Here is a 20,493-nt window from a genome sequence, read left to right on the forward strand (position 1 = left end):
GCATACAACCGACATTTTGTCGTAATGTTCACAATTTAAATGAACAAAAAATAAAAGGGCAGTCACAGGGAAAAAGTAAGTACACCCTACATTTGTCACACCTTCAAATCCATAAAATTAGGATCAGGTGTTGAAGATGGGGTGCCGGTGATTAGAACCTGTTTAGGGAGTGCAGGTGGAACCGGTCTTATTTATTCCCCTCTCATATCTAGTGTCTGGAGTTCCGTTTGTTATTGAGGTGTGTGGTGTCATCACGCCGAGATCTAAAGAGTTCTGTACGGCCTTCAGAAATAAAAAAAAAAAAAGTTGTGTATGCCTATGAGCCTGGCGAGGGATTTAAAAAGATGTCCAGATTATTTGAAAGACATCGTTCCACTGTAAGGAACGTCATCTACAAATGGTGCAGATTTTCAAACGACTGTCAGTTTGTCCAGGAGAGTCTCAAAATTTCATCACAGGATGTGCAGTGAGTCGTGCAGCTGTTGGTGTGAAAGTGCACGCTTCTCCAATCAGAAAGAGAGTGCAGGAATCTGACCTGCATGGGAGGCGTGTCAGGAAAAAGCCTTCGCAAGACTACAGTTTGTCAATGAGCATACAGGTAAAGACCGGGCCTTTTGGAATAATGTCCTCTGGACAGACGAATCACAGATAGAGTTGTTTGGTCACAGTAACTGCAGACATGTTCGGCGCAGATCAAAGACAGATTTTCAGGAGAAGCACCTCATACCAACTGTGAAGCACGGTGGTGGAAATGTTGTGGTTTGGGGTTGCTTCGCTGCCTCAGTTACTGGACGCTTGCATTCATTGATTCAACTATGAATCCTGCATCATATCAAAGAGTGCTTGAAAGTAAGTAAGTAAGTACATTTTATTTATAAAGCACGTTTAACACCGTGAAGCTGACCAAAGTGCTGAACAGAGTAAAGAAAAGTAAAATAGAAAACAGAATAAAACCAAATAAAGACAGACAATAGTCATAAATTAGATTAAAATGTTTGGGAGAAGAGATGTGTTTTGAAGATAATGTGAAACCGTTTGTCTGAAAGTTGAAGCTGAACTAAAACTGGACCTTTCTACAGGATAAAGATCCTAAGCACACGAGCAAATCCACCAAGGAACGGCTCAAGAAGAAGAAATGGAGAGTTATGGAGCGGCCGAGTCAAACCTGGATTTGAATCCCATTGAAATGTCGTGGGGGGATTTGAAACAGGCAGAACACGCAGGAAAACCCTCAAACATCAGCAACTCTGGCAACATTGCCTGGAAGCGTGGTAAAAAATCCCAGCAGGCCTGGTGGACAATTCTGCAAAATGCTACAAGTTATTTCTGCTAAAGGGGGCAATGCTAGCTTCTGAGGCCAAGGGTGTACTTACTTTTTCCACCGAAGAACATCACATCTATTGATATTTCTGTTGAATAAATGATTGAAAATTTTTTTAAAAATTCCTTGTTTTATTAATAGGCACTGTTTCAAAGATGTCCAAATATGTAAAAAAAAAAAAAAAAAAAACCCAACGCTTTCCATGGGGTGTACTTATTTTTTCACAAAATAAAATTCCCGTGCACAAAAATCAAGCATTTTTGGCTGCACCCAAACCCAACGAAAGAAATAACGAGATTTCATTTAAACTGAAATGATGAAACTGCGATATAATCGGGAAAACCCCGAATATTGTGGTCCACTTGTTGTTGTTTTGGTCGGCCCTGCCGGTGTACTCGTCTGTTTCCTGATTAAATGCGAATCGTTCTAAAATCGAGGACGTTTAAAGCCTGCAGGAACAGAGCCTTTCGCTCAGATTGCTTTTCCAGCCGTGAATTAATTTCGTTATTTTCTCGTCAGATGGAGCAGATCGCTGCCAGCGCTCACCGTTTCGCTCCTGAAGCGGCTTAAGCGAGACTCGCTGACGATGCGAGACCGGTCCAATTAACCTCCTTTATTTCATTACACCGTAATCTCTCGCTCTTATCCGTCATCGGAGAGATGGTGATCGAGATCGGCAGCCGTGATGGGGGGAAGAAAAAAGTCTTGAGAGAGGCGGTCTGAGAAGGTCACGCTCTTTTCTTCATCCAGAAAACACGGTTCTGTCACGTCGTCTTCACTTTAAGAGTTTAGGCGGGGTTTTAATCCGCTCGCTGCTTAATATTTCATGTTGGAGACGAGCGCGGCGATGGCGGTGGTTAATCTGCTTACCCGAGAACGCTCGCAGCTCTTCGTCTTAATTACAGCGTGGAAACGTGCTGCTAAATATGGCCGCCTGAATCGCAAGCGTAATCCACACACACACTCAGAAATCCAGTTAATAGGAAGAGTTTAGCACAGTATGAGCGCAGACGAATATATCTCTTTCTCATCTCTCTCTCTCTCTCTCTCTCTCTCTCTCTCGTACCCGAGACTTTCATTTCATCTCCTCACTTCTCATCCCGCTTTGCCGTGTGATCGGCGTTAAACCCGTTTACTCTCACCACCAGTCGCGCAATCTGATCCTGAAACACGTTTTTAAATCAGAGCCCAGGAGAGGTTAATAGAAACCTTCTCTTCAACGTGGCATCAATTAAACCGCCCTTCATCGTAACGTCTGGTCTCAAAAGCCGTCAGTGTAATGGGAACAGACGGAAGGCTGTGTGAAACACGCTAGCACGGCTACATCGAACTTCATCAGACATTTGAAAACTCACCCTGACAAGTAAGTCATGCTATGGAAGAGCGGGGGCGGGGGGGTGGGGGGGGTTTAGCTAGAAATATTGTTTTTAGGTTTTTAGTTTTCCAGTTTTTTTTATATATATTATGTATATCTCTCTCTTATTTCAATAAATCAACAAGACATTCTGTAGAAGTAATCAGTTTTAATATTTCAGAATGAATTTAGGCTCATACGCTGTTCATTACCATAACTCGCTGAAAGAACTACTGCTAAAAATAGAACAAAGACTCGAGACTTGGACTTGGACCTCAGAGACTCAACACTTGACTTGGACTTGAAGCTCAGAGACTCGAGACTTCCCTTGGACCTCAGAGACTCGAGACTTGGACCTCAGAGACTCAACACTTGGACCTCAGAGACTCGAGACTTGGACCTCAGAGACTCGAGACTTGGACCTCAGAGACTCGAGACTTGGACCTCTGAGACTCGAGACTTGACTTGGACCTCAGAGACTCAACACTTGGACCTCAGAGACTCGAGACTTGGACCTCAGAGACTCGAGACTTGGACCTCAGAGACTCGAGACTTGGACCTCAGAGACTCAACACTTGGACCTCAGAGACTCAACACTTGGACCTCAGAGACTCGAGACTTGACTTGGACCTCAGAGACTCGAGACTTGACTTGGACCTCAGAGACTCGAGACTTGACTTGGACCTCAGAGACTCAACACTTGGACCTCAGAGACTCGAGACTTGACTTGGACCTCAGAGACTCGAGACTTGGACCTCAGAGACTCGAGACTTGGACCTCAGACACTCGAGACTTGGACCTCAGACACTCGAGACTAGACTTGGACCTCAGAGACACGAGACTTGGACCTCAGAGACTTGAGACTTCCCTTGGACTCCGCCTCAGGGACTTGTGAACATGTCTGGTACATGGTATTAATTAATTAATTAATTTATTGTTTATTATTTAATGTATTTAATTTCTTTTGTAACGTTTATTCAATTATTTTTAAAAAAATCTTTTATTTATTTTTATTCCTCAGTTTTAACTACTTGATTACGTAATTGATTCATTGATTATTATTCACATGATTGATTAATTGTTTGGTTAATATATTATACTGTGTAATTACCATTATATTCAGTGATAATTATTTTTATTAGCATGTTTTAATGATGATATTAAAATAGAATTAATTCATTAATTAGCCGTAGCAATTTCCGTGACTGTTTCCAGCGTGTGTGTGTTTCTAAATATATTTCATTTCTTTTTGGAACCTGATAGTGTTTTTATTTTATTTTTATTTATTCTATTGATTCATTTATGGGTGATTTTGTTCTATTTAAATATTTAACTTAAATATTTAAAAGTTTAATAGTTTTTTTTTAGTTAATCATTAATGTTTACGAAGTAATATTTGTCTTTTATTTCATGCAGCTGTCACTATATCTGACAGATTCAAGAATTCACTGTGGTATAAACTGTTATAAAACGGCAGTGACTTCAGTGTGCGCGCGCGCGCGCGTGTGTGTGTGTGTGTGTGTGTGTGTGTGTGTGTGTGTGTGTGTGTGTGTGTGTGTGTGTTTTTAACTGGTCGCTCGTCTCCTCCTGCAGCTCTTTGACGGGATCGAGTGTGAGTTTCCCATATTCTTCATCTACATGATGATCGACGGTGAGGCTGAGGCTAATTTATTTTAATTTATTCATGCATTCATGAATTTGAATATGTAAATTAACCACAAGACATTTGGAAAAGCTGGTCTTTGTTTTTCTCTACGCACTCCAGACCCGAAACAGTTTCTATTAGCCCATTTAAAAAGCCGTGAAAGACACGTTTTTGTATATTTATTAATAATCATGAACATTTTCTTTTATACTGATTGACATTTTTATCATGTCTCTTATTTCTGGTTTTTAACCAGTTTTACTGAATGCTGGTTTTTTTGTTTGTTTGTTTGTTTGTTTGTTTGTTTCCCGCGTACCTGTGGTGTAGGTGTGTTCAGAGGAAACACGGCTCAGGTGAAAGAGTACGAAGACCTCCTGCAGGCCATCATTTTTCAGTCTTATGAAGGTAACTCACACACACACACACACACACACACACACACACACACACACACACACACACACACACACTTTAATAATAATTTATAATGAACACTCTTCTGCACATGAACATATTGGGTTATGGGGTCAAAGGTCATAAGGTCGATGACACAGAGAGACAGGTAGCCAGAGGACTAAAGAGGTAGACAGGTAGAGAGACAGGCAGATGGGTGGACAGACAAGACAGACAGACAGGTAGATAAGTCAGATGGGTATACACATATACAGTCAGGCAGACAGACATGTAGACAAGACCGACTGACAGGTAGGTAAGACAGATGAGGAGTAGAAAGCCAGATGGGTAAACGGACAGACAGGTGGACATGACAGATGGGTTGACTGACAGAAAGAAGGACGGGTGGACAGACAGAAAGATGGGAGGGCAGACAGACAGGCGGACAGGCGGACAGGTAGCCAGATTGGTAGATATACAGTTAGACAAAAGGGAAAACATACAGCAGTAGTAATAGACAGACAGGTATATAGATGGGTAGACGGACAGACAGACAGGTAGACAAAGAGACAGAAAGAAAGAGGGGTAGGCAGACAGACAGACTGATAGATGGACAGACGGGTAGACAGACAGACAGACAGATAGCCCTGCAGGTCACGTGCACTTTATTCTGACAAAATACAAAATTAAAACTCACCAGTAGCAGGTATCAGTGTGTGTTTTTTATACAGACACCAAAAATTTTTGTCTGTGTGTTTTCCAGGTCATGCCGTCATTCCAAAGTACTACCACGTGCCGGCGGATTTTGTGGAGGCGGAGCAGAAGAAACACGGCAGCCAGAAACGTTTCCCGAGTAACTCGGGTCGTGACGGGATGCTGTTCCTGTGGGGTCAGGCTCTGTACAACATCGCCAAGCTGCTGGGTCAGTGTGCGCGTGTGTGCGCGCGCGCGTGTGTGTGTGTGTGTGCGTGACACACACAGTGCTCGGTTATTCATGCAGCGATTAGCATGCCGTTTGCACTTCCTCCCACAGAGAGAATTTCAGAGCGAGCGTTTCAAAGCGCTCTGCAGCTGCGGAGGCGGCGGTTTGTCAAGATGTTTTATTCCTTTAAGATATTTCATTTTCTGAGCAGCGCAAAGGCACGGATTTACAGATTTACAGGTCGAACCGAATTTATGACGTGCTACAAGCGTCCTTTTATCATAACCTCATTACCTCGAGCGTGTCTGCAGAATTAATAACAGTGATACGAATCTGTTTACATTCATCACTGTGAAGTTGTGATCATTTAATCATGAAAAATTACTGCAGTGTCACCTGGTCCTCACAAATACACCAACGAGAGGCACAGCATTAACTCACCACAGCAATCATGTCACGGGAAGGTCCTCACAAAGAGAATAAAACAATAAAGTGTGTGTGTGTGTGTTCTTCTCAGTGGATGGTCTGATTAGCCCCAAGGACATCGACCCCATCCACCGCTACGTACCACGCCAGGACCAGAGGAACGTTAGCATGAGATACTCCAACCAGGTCAGAGCATGCACACACACACACACACACACACACACACACACACACTAGATCAGTATCTGCACCTGTTTATTTCTTTTCCAATGATTTTTATATTCTTGTATTATTTTTCGTGACCAAATTTGAATGATCACTAAAGTGCATGTTGCTATAGTAATGAATAGACAATTGTTCAAACCGGACTGTGTGTGTGTGTGTGTGTGTTTGTGTGTGTGTGTGTGTGTGTGTGTGTGTGGCGGCTTCTTTTCCTTCTTTTTGTTTCTTTTTTCATTTTTTATTTATCCATTTTTCAGTCTGTCTCTGAGGCTGAGTCACACACCCAGAGGATACTCAAAACACACTCAGCCAGTAAAACACACACACACACACACATGCGCACGCTGCTCTGTCTGCAGAGGAGAACCGAAGTTTATTGAAATGTCACTCTCTCCAAAGCCGTGCAGGAAGAGAATATGACTCTCCTGCTCTCCGGTTCAGGCGCTGCCGAGGTCTTTCATCATCTCTCTGTTCGGATCCAGAAACACGACGGGCGTTCATCACGTCGTCGTTCTGGGTTTTAATAAAACGCACGCCGGAGCAACATCTGTGTTCGAGGAGTGCGTTAAGAGATGATTAGTGATTAAAAATCGTCACAGGTTTACTCCATCATCGCTCAGTTCGTTCGAATTCATCCTCGCTGCATTAGCGAACCTGAAGCGATAAACGAGGACGTTTCATTATTTTATTAATGTACCCGACTCCAGAATTCCGATACAGACGAGCAGAGGGGACGGCGCCGAGCCCCTTCCCGTCACGTCGAACAAGATGAAGGACACGTGCGCGACATGTTAAGCGTCTTTATATTTGTAGGTTTTTGTCCTCTTCAGCTCAGACCACACGTCTTCATCAGGGTTTAAATCCACGGGCCGAGATGTTCGTTGCACAAACACAGAGTCGGTTCTGTATCGATGAAAATCGTCTTGAAGGGTGCCAATAATTATGGAGCTGACTCTATTTAATGTTGTGTTCCTCGGTGCATTGTTATTATTAATGATGCAGGAACTTTTTCACCTGCTTAACACCAGCTCAGAGTTTTCTTTAAAAATTCTCTCTCTCTCTCTCTCACACACTCACACACACACACACACACACACACACACACACACACACACACACACACACACACACACACACATACACCTCTTGCTAAAGAGGAGTTCAATTGGCTGTGACATCTCGAGGGAGGGAGGAAGACAGACGAAGGGGAGAGATGAAGATGGCGAAGAGGAAAAAAGTGAGAGAGATCTTAACAATATCAACGATAATAATAATAATAATAACAATAATAATAATAATAATAATAATAATAAATCCTTAGATTTATATAGTGCTTTATAGAAATCTCCTCAACCACCACTAGTGTGCAGCATCCACCTGGATGATGTGATGACAGCCATATTGCTCCAGAACGACCACCGTGCTCCATTCAGAGATGATCGAATAATGGGGGAATTTGGGCAGGACCCCGAGGTTATACCCCTTACTCTATTACCACAAGTGTCCTGGGACTTTTAATGACCACAGAGAGTCAGGACCTCGGTTTAACGTCTCATCTCATCTCAAGACACTGCTGTTTCTACAGTACAGTGTCCCCGTCACTATACCGGGGCATTAGGACCCTCACAAACCACAGGGTGAGCGCCCCCTGCTGGCCTCACTAATACCACTTCCAGCAACAAACTTAGTTTTCCCCAGGAGGTCTCCCATCCAGGAACTGACCATGCGCAACCCTGCGAAGCGTCAGTGGGACACCAGGCGAGAGCTGCAGGGTGATATGACTCTGGTAAACATCGAGGAAGACAAATAGGCGAGAGAGGTGGGCGGGGGCGGGTGCGGGGGGGGGGGGGGGGTGGAGACAGACAGAAAAGAGAGAGAAAGTGTCTGAGCTTCTTCACTGTTTACACTCAGCACACACCAGTTCACTCATAACTTCTGTTACGCTGACATTCTTGAGACGTTTTCTGATCTCCTGCACGGAGTTCATGAGTCAGGATGCACTGTGTGACATTTAATATAACACACACACACACACACACACACACACACACACACACACACACACACTCCGAGCTGACACCAAGCTGAACATTCCAGAACTATTGCAGCGTTTTATTCGTGCTTTCACTTTGTGGAAGCGTTTAGGACTTTAAAGACACAGTTGTTATCTTGCAGAGCAGCCGAGCTCTGTGTGTGTGTGTGTGGGGGTGTGTGTGTGTGGGTGGGTGGGTGTGGGTGTGTGGGTGTCACCTTCATCGAAGCCATTTTAATGCCCAGTAAGCGATTAAAAATGTCTCATGAACATCTCTACACCCTCATAATAAAAACCCCCTCACCCCCGTTCCTTACTACCCTGATACCCCTAATATTAGCGAACGTTGCTAACAAGCTAAACCTGTGCTCGTTCATCAGTAGCGGCGTCTCGATCGGCATCATCATTTTCTTCTGTCATTTCACAGCGAAACACTGTATATCGTTACCATGACAACCACCATCACTAGCATTAGGTGAGTCGGCTAGCTAGCTTAGTACGGATCTTCGGTGATGTAAAGGTTGCGACTCTAATCTTAAACGTGATTGGCCCAATAACCGTGAAGCGTATCGAGTGACATCACACAATGAGGTCATACGTAGCCCCGCCTCCCTATCAGTTTTATATAAAAGCGTGAGTGTGTGTTTATCCCTGCCAGAAAAAAAAAATTCGGTCTCTAAAATCAGGCTTTCCATCTCCCCTACACACACACACACACACACACACACACACACACACACCTGCTGTATAGGAATTGCACACAGAGAAGAGTCTAAGCCTCTCCTTCTCCTCGGCTAAGTGTAAATTGATTTCTTTCGTGCCTCAGCCTCCTCTTTGTGTGTCGTGAGGATTGCAGGCTAAAGCTAATAGACGTGAGTTCGAGCCACAGAGCTCGCTGTGTATAAAATTCACTTCACAATCAAATCCCAGCTCCAAACCCTCACCTGTTTCAGTGAGTTAGAGCAGGAACGTGGGCCGGATTACATCGTTACGTAACATCACACTCACCATGGAGTTCAGAAAGTCTGCGATTCTCTTATTTCTGCCAGGGTGAAGTGTTTTATCAGAAAGTTTCTGTAAATCTTCACACACACACACACACACACACACACACACACACACACACACACACACACAAAGAAGTATTTGCTGATCCTGGTTTCTTCTGTTTTTCTGTACATCTCCTACTAAATAGTTTTAGATCTTCAAAAGCAACCCGAATAAACACACAATACAATTTACATACATACATATATATATATATATATATATATATATATATAATTTTTTTTTTTCACTGAAGCAGAAAAAAAAATATCCAACACTTATCACCCATCCATCTGTGTGAAAACATTACTTGCCCCCTTAAACTTGAAATCTGGTTTGTGCCACTAAACGCTTCCGATGCCGGGAGATAACTGGAGATCAGACGTTCCACAGGAACGGCCGGTGTCCGGTCCGGCCGCAGCATCTCAATAGGTTGAAGTCAGGACTTCGACTGGGTCACTCCAGAACTCGTTTTAATTTTGCTTGAGAGAAAAGGCTGAGGTTGTTTGGTATTGTAGCTGATTCTGCTTCTTCACTGCAGTTTATTTTGAAAACACAATGCATTGTGGGATGCCGTGAATGAAAGGTAATTCTGGAATAAGCGTACCTGGACATCCGGGTGTGTTCAGCGTACTGAATACTGCGTACTCACATACTGAATGTGGGTGGAGGTTAGTGCAGGTTTAGTGTGTGTGTGTGTGTGTGTGTGTGTGTGTGTGTGTGTGTGTGCGCGCGGTTAACTTGTAGTTTGTGTTATGTCTCACATCCACGTCTCCGCCCCCCCCCCGGGGCTCGTCCGTCCCCGCCGTGTGACGTGCGAGTGCTTTTAATTTGCGCGAGGCTCGGATGCATTAGGCCGGTCATGCGGGAACTCCCGACCGAGCTCCTTTTTCACAAATAACGTTCTGCTTTGTCAAATTCAGTCGGGAGCTTTTTACGCCGCTCTGCATGCAAATGGATTAGCCTAAGTGGACTGTTTGACTTGATGGAAAAGGCCTTGCTGTGGTTATTTATTTATCGTCGCCGTTTTGGGCGCTTTCGTCTCGGCGGCCGGACCGGGTCATGTGACCGACAGCGAGCAGCGCTTTGAACAGTTCCCAGCATCTTCAGTTTATTTCATTAGCATGGTGTGGAGATATAATCCGGCTCTCCCTCTGTAAATACTCGCGTATATAGATCCAAATCCTGCCACCCGGACGTCATCCGGAAAACCCATTCCGAAAGTGGGAGTCTATAATTCATCATAATTGTAACCTTTACATGAATGAATTATTTATAAGTGTATCTAGTCTTTTTAAAGTACTTTCTCTAAAGATCAGATATTAAAGTAAACGGACTGCCCACGTGTAGGAATGAATGAATATTTAATATACCAGTCAAATGTTTGGAGACTGAAATGTTTCTCAAGATCATTTGATTTACAGAAATCTTTATTTAAACGGACGACTCGGAGTGAAATATTTCCGAAGCGCAGGCGATGAGAGTCCGGCGTCGGTGTGAACTCCTTTAATACTGTTTAAAAACATCTCGGGGAAATTCCTCAAGAAAACGTCGGGTGAGAAAGCGTCAAGAACACGTTTCTGGAAATTCTCGGCAAAAAAGACGTCTGCTTTGAGGATGCTAAAATACTCAATTATTTAGATTTATTTTGGATTTTTTTTTTTTTTATCACAACATAATTCCCATAGTTCCATTTTTGTAACTCCAGATCTTTGATGACTTTATTATTTATTCTAAAATGTGGAAAAAGAATAAAAATAAAGAATGTGTGTGTCTAAACTTGTGACCGGTAGTGTATATATATATATATATATATATATATATATATATATATATATATATATATATATATATATATATATATATAATATATTTTTTTAAAAGATAAAAAAAACATAAACTTGATGCAAGTTTCTCTATTTAAAGACTAAATTATTATTATTATTATTATTATTATTATTATTATTATTATTATATTTTAAATAAATGGCATTGAGCCTGGTACAATAAAAAATATTTATTTATTATGCATAAATTTACACTGGCGATATGCTGCATTGATGATGACTAACAGTCTAGAGAGCAGCAGAAATGGGATGAACGGTATATATTCAGTTAAAGTAATGCAGTAAAATAAAACGGCTTATATTTTCATAAATTAAAAATAAAAATGTAAATAATTAAAAAAGCCTTAAATTGGCTGTCCATACCCGAGGACACTATGCATGTAAGTATTAAATAGTGTTTTTTTTTTTTTTTAATCTAATTATAATGTCCCAAGACCATCTGCACTTCCAGAGCAACTTTCTCTAAACATCATTACTATATAATAATAATAATAATAATAATAATAATAAGTAGAAAAAGAATACATGTTGTATGTTTCTTACCTAATATATCCATTATTCATTTTCGATCTTGTTAATCATTCAAAACCGCTTGGAGTTGCTTAGCAACAGGAGAATATGTATTTGGTGAACACATTTCAACCAATCAGAACGCACGGTCAGAACTAACTGTTGTATAATGTGTAATATAGCACTGCTTTTTTTTGGTTGTTTGTTTGGAGCTTGTATCTTTTTTCCCTGTGTGTGTGTGTGTGTGTGTGTGTGTGTGTGTGTGTGTGTGTGTGTGTGTGTGTGTGTGTGTGTGTCTCCGTGTGTCTTTAGCATGTTTGTCGGTGTGTTTCACTTTGATGCATCGCACCGACGTCTCCACATCCTACACGAATCAGCATGTGCCGTGAGCTCTCTGACTCCGACACGTTGTGTATTCCTCTTGATACACGAGTGTGGCGTGTGTGTTGTATCTTTTTCGCAGTGTGTTTAGTCGTTCTCTTCGGCTCCCCTGTGAGAGTGGGGAGTGTGTGTGGGAGGTTAGCAGTGTTCTCTAAAAATGTCTCTGAAACCGTCTGCACCGAGTCATGCTGAACCTGGGTTAAACGCCCAGTGGAGGTCGTACACGCTCAGAATCGCACGACGTGAACACAGCGTAGCTCTGAAACTCAGATTTAAGATTGTGTCTCGTGACGGGGATTCAGCTAGCTATGATCTAAATAGCTACAAAAAAACAATAGAAACCCTAATAGAATTTGTAATGGTTTTAATGGAAACTGTAATGGTCACTATGGGTCTCTACTGGTAATCTGTTGCCTTTTATTGGCAGCATGTTATTTCTAGTGGATAGCATTAAGGACCAATAATAGTACTGGTTTAATTGGTTAGCTAATGGTTTCTAATGGTATTTGTAGTGGAAACCATTAGAATTTCTGTGATGGTTTCTATTGTTTGTTTGTTTGTTTCCCAGCAAGGTAGTTATTTATCTATGTACAGTATGTTTAGCTACTCCAGTGCTACATATTTTATAGCTATACTAGCTAGCTAGCTAGCTAACATTTAAAAAAAATAATAATAATAATAATTTTGTTTGATTTATTAATTTGTTGGATTTTCAGCAGCAGTTCTTTGTTGCATCTCATGCTAGCTTATTTATTTTTCACGCTAATGCACGTTTAGGTTCCACAAACATGAAGCAGTTTGACCATTATTTTAAAAAATGTAAAAAAAACACCTCCGTAATCCAGTATGTGAGTATGACGCGACTGAGAATTTTGGGTAATACCGATGGTCTCTGAGCTGCTTAAAATATCACGGTAGGGAAATTCCCAAAAGTAACGAGTGTTTTTTAATTTTTTTATATATATATATATATAGTAGTCTAATTAAAGCGAGCTCTGTGCATTCAGGTGTTTGAGAAGATTCTTAAAATGGCCGCCGTGCTAATTAAAACACACGGGACGACGCATCTGTGACATCATCAACGAGCCAGAAAGATGGAAACACTTGCTCTTTTTCCGTCCATCACTCCGAATATTTCCAATCTATCGCACAGCTTCTTTTTTTATTTCCAAGTAAGCTCTTTAGCGGCATGCTAATGAAGCCCATTTCCTCTGTTTTGTTTTGCATCTGCTAGCAATTAATCAGAGGCGGTCTCACTCACATTATATATATATATATATACACACACACACACACACACACACACACACACACACACACACACACACTCAGACACACAGATGCGTTTAATAGCATCATAGCAATAAAACCGAGTCCTGCTTTTTTCTGTCAGACAAAATGGTGGCTTTTATTAAAGCCTCGTATGAGGACGAACTAGCGTGCTACTCACAACTGGCATCTGGCAAGTTTTTTTTTTTCTTTTCTCCGTTTTTCATTTTTAGCCCTTGAATCATCAAAGCTTTCAACAGAAAAGGAGCCAAATTAATCTTTCCACAAATAACAGGCTGTGTTAGCGTAGTAGCACATTAGCGCATTATCAGCTCTCTGACTCAGAGAAGTTTTCTAGTGAAACACAACAGATGTCGGGAAGAGAGATGAAATTTTTTTGCTAATGATGCACATTAGCCGCGCCGTATCTTCCAGACAATATCTGTCACTGTGATGTTCATAACTATTAACATAGCAAGCTAGCTAACACGGGCTAATCATGCATGTATATACATAAATGTTCAAACTGAAAACAATTCTGGAAGGAGTTGTAAGTATTAGTCTTAAAAATCCACATACTTTACTGCTGATGCTAACTAGCTGGCTAACATGAGCTAGCTAAAATGAACCTAACGGAATTGTAGAAGGATTTCAGATGATCTGAATAAAGGTTCATAATGTGTACGGACGTTACAGCTGGGTAGCTAACATCAATTTAGATAACTGTCACAGCTAACTTTTTATACTAATTATATACTACTGTGACAGGGATTCTGAAAGGATTATTAAGTCATAAACATAAAATGTCATGTCCTTTAATACTAGCTAGCTGGATAACCTAAGCTGACCTAGTCATATCCTAAAAACGTTAATCATCTTAGCCTGCTAGCTAAAATATAGCTAATAATTGAAAGAATTTCAGATTAGCATAACGTTAGCTAGCTGAACAGGAATTCTGAGAAAGCCTAACTGGATAATAAACGCTAAACTGTCAGGACCGCTGACAATAATAACTTTGATATAAACCTGACAGGATCTCTGAGAGGATGGGAAGTTATACTTCAACTTTGCTAACACTAGCCAGCTAGGTATCGCAAGCTAGCATGAGCAAGATGAAAGAATAAAGTTAAATACATTTCCATAACCTTCACTGTTGATGGTGCTAACCTGATAGCTAGCTGGCTAATCATGTTATAGTGTGAGCTGACAGAATTTCTGAATTTCTTTTAATATTATACTATATTCATAAAGTCTTTTTTTAATCATCTTCTGGCTAGCTAGCAGATGCAGGCTAATCTTAAGGGGATTTCTGATTAGATTTTTAAATTATATCGTAAAAATAAATACTCAATTCTTTGCTAACATGAGCTAACCTGACAGGATTTTTCTCTGCCTCTTATTTCTCCCCTTGCCTCTCTCTCTCTCTCTCTGTGTGTGTGTGTGTGTGTGTGTGTGTGTGTGTGTGTGTGTGTGTGTGAGAGAGAGAGAGACAGACACACACAAACAGGGACAGGAGCTCTTATGGGAAATCTAACCAAAATGGCAGAAATAACATGCTCATGATCATGGTGTATCGTTAGCATTTTTGCTAGTGATTATGTATTAGCAGGTTTTAAAACATTAAATACATGTTCACATAAAAGTTCTCCTGTCTCAGGACAGTTTTGTTTAACGATGTTTGCTAATGAATGTTTTGCACCATGCTAACATGTATATGACTTAACTCGCAGACCCGGGTCATGTTAGCTAGCTGGTTAGCCCTAGCAGCGAAGATTATGAACTTCTTTTAAATAAAACCCTTAAAATCCTCTCAGAAATCTTTATTTATTTATAATCAAAGTTATAAAGATTTGTAAGAAATCCTGTAAGGTTAGCCCGTACTAGCGTGAGCTGTAAATGTTATTAAAAGTTCTCTCAGAATATCTGACCAGCTAGCTAATATGATGAACCTTTATCATTCTGTTACGTGAGCTGATTTAAGCTAGCAGGCTATCGCTAGCGAAGAGCAACGACGGAAGTTTTCTAGCCATCGGTTTAGCGGCGTGCTAGTTGAATGAATCCGAATCCGTACACGTGAACGTGTGTGACGATAATGTTTGTCAGCTCAGGAGTAAGTCAGTAAGTAAGGCGGACATTTTGTAGGTTTTATTTCGGAGCAGGTTTTTCTTTTTTCAGACTCTCCGAGACGGAGCCACCAATCAGCAGCTCATTACCGCGCTGAAATGAAATTCGTCTGCGAGCGCTAATGAGCCAAAATGAGGGTTTCTTCATCATCTCTTTCACTCCATCCCTCCGCTCGTCTCCATCGTCCCTTTGTGTTTATAAATCAGACCTTTTTTAGAAATTTTATATATATATATCCTCTGTTTCTTTCTCTCTTTACTCCGTCCCCAGTTGTGATGTTGATGTTGGTGAGCTCTGAAATGTCACAGACGGTGTTTTATCCCTCAGGAAAAAGTACTCGATGTTCTCTCCATCATCACGCTCCACTGAGAGAGAGAGAGAGAGAGAGAGAGAGAGAAATCTGATGAGTGTGGTGTTGTTCTCCGCAGGGTCCCATCGAGAATGATGTGGTGATCCACGTGGCACTTATCGCCGAGAGTCAGAGGTACAGCCATCTGTCTAACGCTGTGTTTATATTATTTCTTGCTCATTCTTTACATCTCTGTTCCGATCTCTCTCTTTTTTTTTTTTTTTTTTTTTACTACTCCAAAAATATTGGCGCCCCCTTTCAGAACGACCAAAAATGAACACTACGTTGTGGTGGTATTTTTTTTTTTTTTAACTTTCGAAATGAACAAGGAAACCTGTTTTTATTTATTATTAATTATTATTATTATTATTATTCATTTCTGTTTCCCCTGGCACACTCTACACAGGTAAACAGATCATTATAAAAATACTGACTCGTTTTATTTTAATCGTTGCTACTTAGACGCACAGCTTGGAAATGAAATATTCATGAATACAACCCAAAAAACGAAAAGAAGTCCACTGCAGGACATTTCGGCGCGATCCAAGTCGAGTTGTTCTGTTTTCATAAAAGATCAGCAAGCGCAGAAATAAACGTTGGGTGAATTTATTTATTTATTTATTTATTTATTTATTTATTTATTTATTTTTAATTTGCAGTACCTGGAAATTTCTACTATTTATTTATTATTTATTTATTTCTTTTTCAGCAATCATGTCTTCCTCCTTTGATCGGTCCGTACAGGATTTCGATGCGTTGTGGGGTTTTTTTCGTGTGACCGTTGCTGCGCTTGGTTTTGCTGCGGCTTTTTTCTAAATTTGCGGTGCGGTGTGCGGAGTTGTTTTTCTCCCGGGAAACTACTCGACTCGGCGAAATCGCGATCGCGCGAAATTGTTCTCCGCGGTCTTTCGCAGCGACGTTCGTAGGTAAACGAGACCTTTTAGCCGTACTCGTGTTCGACACGTGAATCGAAGAGAGCTTCGGCTGAACGCGTGTCGTGATGACGTCACGTGGAAAATTCTTCGCTCCTCCCGATATCGCGGCGTTTGCGATCGTTTGCGATCGTTTGTGCTAATGTCAACCTCTTGCCATTTAAAAAATAAATAAATAAAGCACACGGTGATCGTAACAGCAGTGCTTCAGGCACTAAAGAGAGTCGCTAATCTGTTCTTCTTGCTAACTTGTGTACTCTAGCTACTGAGTCATCGTTGAAGCAGTCGTCCGGGATCGGGTTTTTTCAGGATCAGTCGTGAATTTTTTAATTAAGAGAAACAAGTGAAGGAGAAATACAAGAGGGAGATATCTTTTGTATCTCGTTTGCATAAGTATACTGAATAATAAATCATATTATGAGCTTAAATGTGTGTGTGTTTGTGTGTGTGTGTGTGTGTGTGTGTGTTAGGTTGCAGGTTTTCTTGAACACGTACGGTATTCAGACTCAGACCCCTCAGCAGGTGGAACCCATTCAGATTTGGCCTCAGCAGGAGCTTGTGAAGGTATTTTACAGCATTAATGAATACATTCATTATTCAGTGCACAGGAGATGAGGTCACATGATCAACGCAACACGCGTGCAACACGCGCACGCACGCACACACACACAGACGGCATCCCTTTAAGGTAAGTGATCTGTTAGACAGAAGCGTAAGCAGCGTACAAACTTTTGAATCTGATCAACTTTCACGAGCAAAACGCGTACTCACTCGCATGGAGTTAGAGATTTTTAGCGATTTTCAGTAATATTGCGTGCCGGAGTGCTTTATTCCTCTTACGCCACAGCAATTTGCTTTTTAATCCATTCATACTCGCCTTTAACCGAGACGCGCTGACACTGGAGACTCCTTCCGTACACGTTAAACTTGTGAAATCTCCTTTCAGAAAACTTCTATGAGTGGTTACTATAGAAACGCGTTCGAACGAGAGCTGTGGTATAAATGATCCTGCGATTTGCAGCTGCATTACTGTCAGAGAATTCACCGGCACCTTCTGACCAATCACAATGCAGAATTCAAGAGGGCGTGGTCTCGGTAAAACCTCCGAAGCTCGACGTAAATTAGAGGAACGGTTCGTTAAGTTCGTGGCTGAAGAAGTGAAAACGTATCGAGTGATGGAGCGATCGGATGAGGACGAGGAGCGACCCCACCCGAACCTGATGGAAACAGTGTGTGTTGGTGGTTTTTTTTTGGGGAAAGGCGTTCAGACGTATGTTCTGATAGCGGCCTGTAGATCAGCGCCTGGAATCCAGGCTAATGATTACCCAGCACGTTATCCTGCTAATTATCCGATCAGTCACGACTTCCTTCACTTCAGCTCCTCCTCTCTGCAGAGTGGCGTGACGCTGGAGACGCACTCACATCGACAGGTCTGAGCAAAAGTGTGTTTCTAGGTGCAATCATTTCAAATGTACCTCTGCCACTCAAAGACTTTCCCACGGTCGTCCCATTTAGACACACCCACAGCGGTCCCATTTAGACACACCCACTCCTCTGCTCCTCAAAGACACACCCTCCTGTATTACTCAGATTATAATCACTGATACTCACACACACACACTCATACACACACACCAGTCTATAAATTGCATCATATGTGTTTCTTGGCAGTTTCTCTGCAGCAAGGGTTTGTGTGTGTGTGTGTCTTTGTGTATCTGTGTGAGAGAGAGACTGTTTGTGTGACTGTGTGTGTGTGTGTCTTTGTGTATCTGTGTGAAAGAGACTGTGTGTGTGTCTTTGTGTATCTGTGTGAAAGAGACTGTGTGTGTGTGTGACTGTGACTGTGTGTCTTTGTGTATCTGTGTGAGTGTGACTGTGTGTGAGAGACTGTGTGTGTGAGAGACTGTGTGTGTGAGAGACTGTGTGTGTGAGAGACTGTGTGTGTGTGTGAGACTCTGTGTGTGTGTGTGAGACTCTGTGTGTGTGTGTGAGACTCTGTGTGTGTGTGTGAGACTCTGTGTGTGTGTGTGAGACTCTGTGTGTGTGTGTGAGAGACTCTGTGTGTGTGTGTGAGACTGTGTGTGTGTGTGTGTGTGTGAGACTGTGTGTGTGTGTGAGACTGTGTGTGTGATGTCGTGCCGAGCTGAACGTCCCAGAGACACACAGCTCCATCTAGTGGTGCTCTGATACCATCACAAATTCTGACAACGTACACACACACACACACACACACACACACAGACAGAGGTTTCCCTGCAGAGATATGATGACGGAATATAGATTTTATACAGCAGTTTCTCAGACTCAGTGTCTCGTGTTCCCTTTACCGTTCTTCTCTCTGTGTCCCTCGCTTTGCTCTCTCTCTTCTTCTGTCCGTCTCTCCTCTATGTATGGAGTGTCACGAGTAGAAAAACAGTATGTTTTTATAAACAGCGAAGAGACACCTGCTGTGTTTTTGATAGGAGTGATGTCACTGGGAGAGAAGATGAGCTCGGAGGAGAGAGAGAGAGAGAGAGAGAGAGATGAGAGGGAGAGAGATGAGAGAGAGAGAGATGAGATTTCTCCGAGGTTCAGTGGAAGACGATTTTAAAGCTCGGGTACCAGAAACCTTCCTCCCATGAAGAACCATTCTACTTGTTTTGATCTACACAGACCCGGGACGTCTGATGCACGTATCCTGCAGTGGTCCTCAGAAATGAGCGCAGTGTGACTCCGCCCGACTAAACAAGCCAGCGCTGTGTCTCAAATCGCGTACTTAGACATCTGTTCTAGACCGTTATTGAATACTAACACGCTCTCACGTAGTCTTCAGATCTACACGTAGCTCTGTTTCGCCTGACCGTATTCATGGGTCTTTTATAGTTATACTTTTGAATGTGAGCTAGTCAGCGCGTTTAACGTCGTCGCGCGCGAAACCGCTAACCGCTAACCGCTAACCGCTTTGCGGTTCAGTTTGTAGATCGGACGAACGGCAACGTTTTGGCTCTGACGTGCCACGGATTAGACGTCGCTTTCAAATCGACCAGATGTCCACAAAGTACGCAGGAGATCTCCGGGCTCTGTAGGGGAAAAGAGTTTGTCTCTTCTCTTGGTCTTAGTACTTAGTGTGTGTGTGTGTGTGTGTGTGTGCGTGCGTGCGTGCGTGTGTGCGTGCGCTGCATTGTGCAATCATATCGATTTCCATATACAACTGCAGTTCGTACAGTGTGTATCATGCTGAGCTTGCACATACCCGTGTGTGTGTGTGTGTGTTTCCAGGCGTATCGTTTCTTGGCCATCAATAAGAAGCTCGGTCTAAGTGGACGTCCAGAGAGACCGGTGGGCTGTATCGGGACCTGTAAGGTATACACACACACACACACACACACACACACACACACACACACACACACAGAAGCTGTAGTAACGCACTTTACAGCTCACGGTGAAATAAGACGTGCATGGCTTTTTTTTTTTTTTTCCCTTTCTTCCTGGATGCGGTTGCCAGGCAACAACGAAGCACCACCTTCAGAGCACCTCGGCAGCCATTTTGTTCAGTCGAACTCTAGCGAAGGCGATTATCATACGAACATTTTAAGCTCTGCATCAGTTCGTCCCACTTATTACACGCTGGCGACACGGAATATTAATTCGAAACGATTTAATTGCAGGTCACGCGCCTCCGCTGAAGAAATGCAGACCGCCGAAACGCGCACAGCTGCACAGGGAGCTAGCGCGGA

At 42.2% G+C, this 20,493-nt stretch overlaps 1 protein-coding gene across 6 annotated transcripts in view; it reads left to right on the forward strand.

Annotated features, from left to right (window-relative positions):
* phkb (phosphorylase kinase, beta) overlaps positions 1–20,493 on the forward strand; it is a 79,587-nt gene that overhangs the window by 43,715 nt on the left and 15,379 nt on the right. For all 6 annotated transcript variants that reach the window (XM_053676653.1, XM_017458545.3, XM_017458548.3 and 3 more), the window contains 7 exons: positions 4,269–4,326; positions 4,648–4,725; positions 5,477–5,635; positions 6,153–6,247; positions 15,922–15,977; positions 17,245–17,338; positions 20,033–20,116. In XM_053676653.1, coding sequence (XP_053532628.1) covers positions 4,269–4,326; positions 4,648–4,725; positions 5,477–5,635; positions 6,153–6,247; positions 15,922–15,977; positions 17,245–17,338; positions 20,033–20,116 — 624 coding nt within the window. The remainder of the gene's footprint in view (positions 1–4,268; positions 4,327–4,647; positions 4,726–5,476; positions 5,636–6,152; positions 6,248–15,921; positions 15,978–17,244; positions 17,339–20,032; positions 20,117–20,493) is intronic.

This window comes from Ictalurus punctatus, chromosome 27, assembly GCF_001660625.3.
Source record: "Ictalurus punctatus breed USDA103 chromosome 27, Coco_2.0, whole genome shotgun sequence".
NCBI classification, from domain to species: Eukaryota; Metazoa; Chordata; class Actinopteri; order Siluriformes; family Ictaluridae; genus Ictalurus; species Ictalurus punctatus.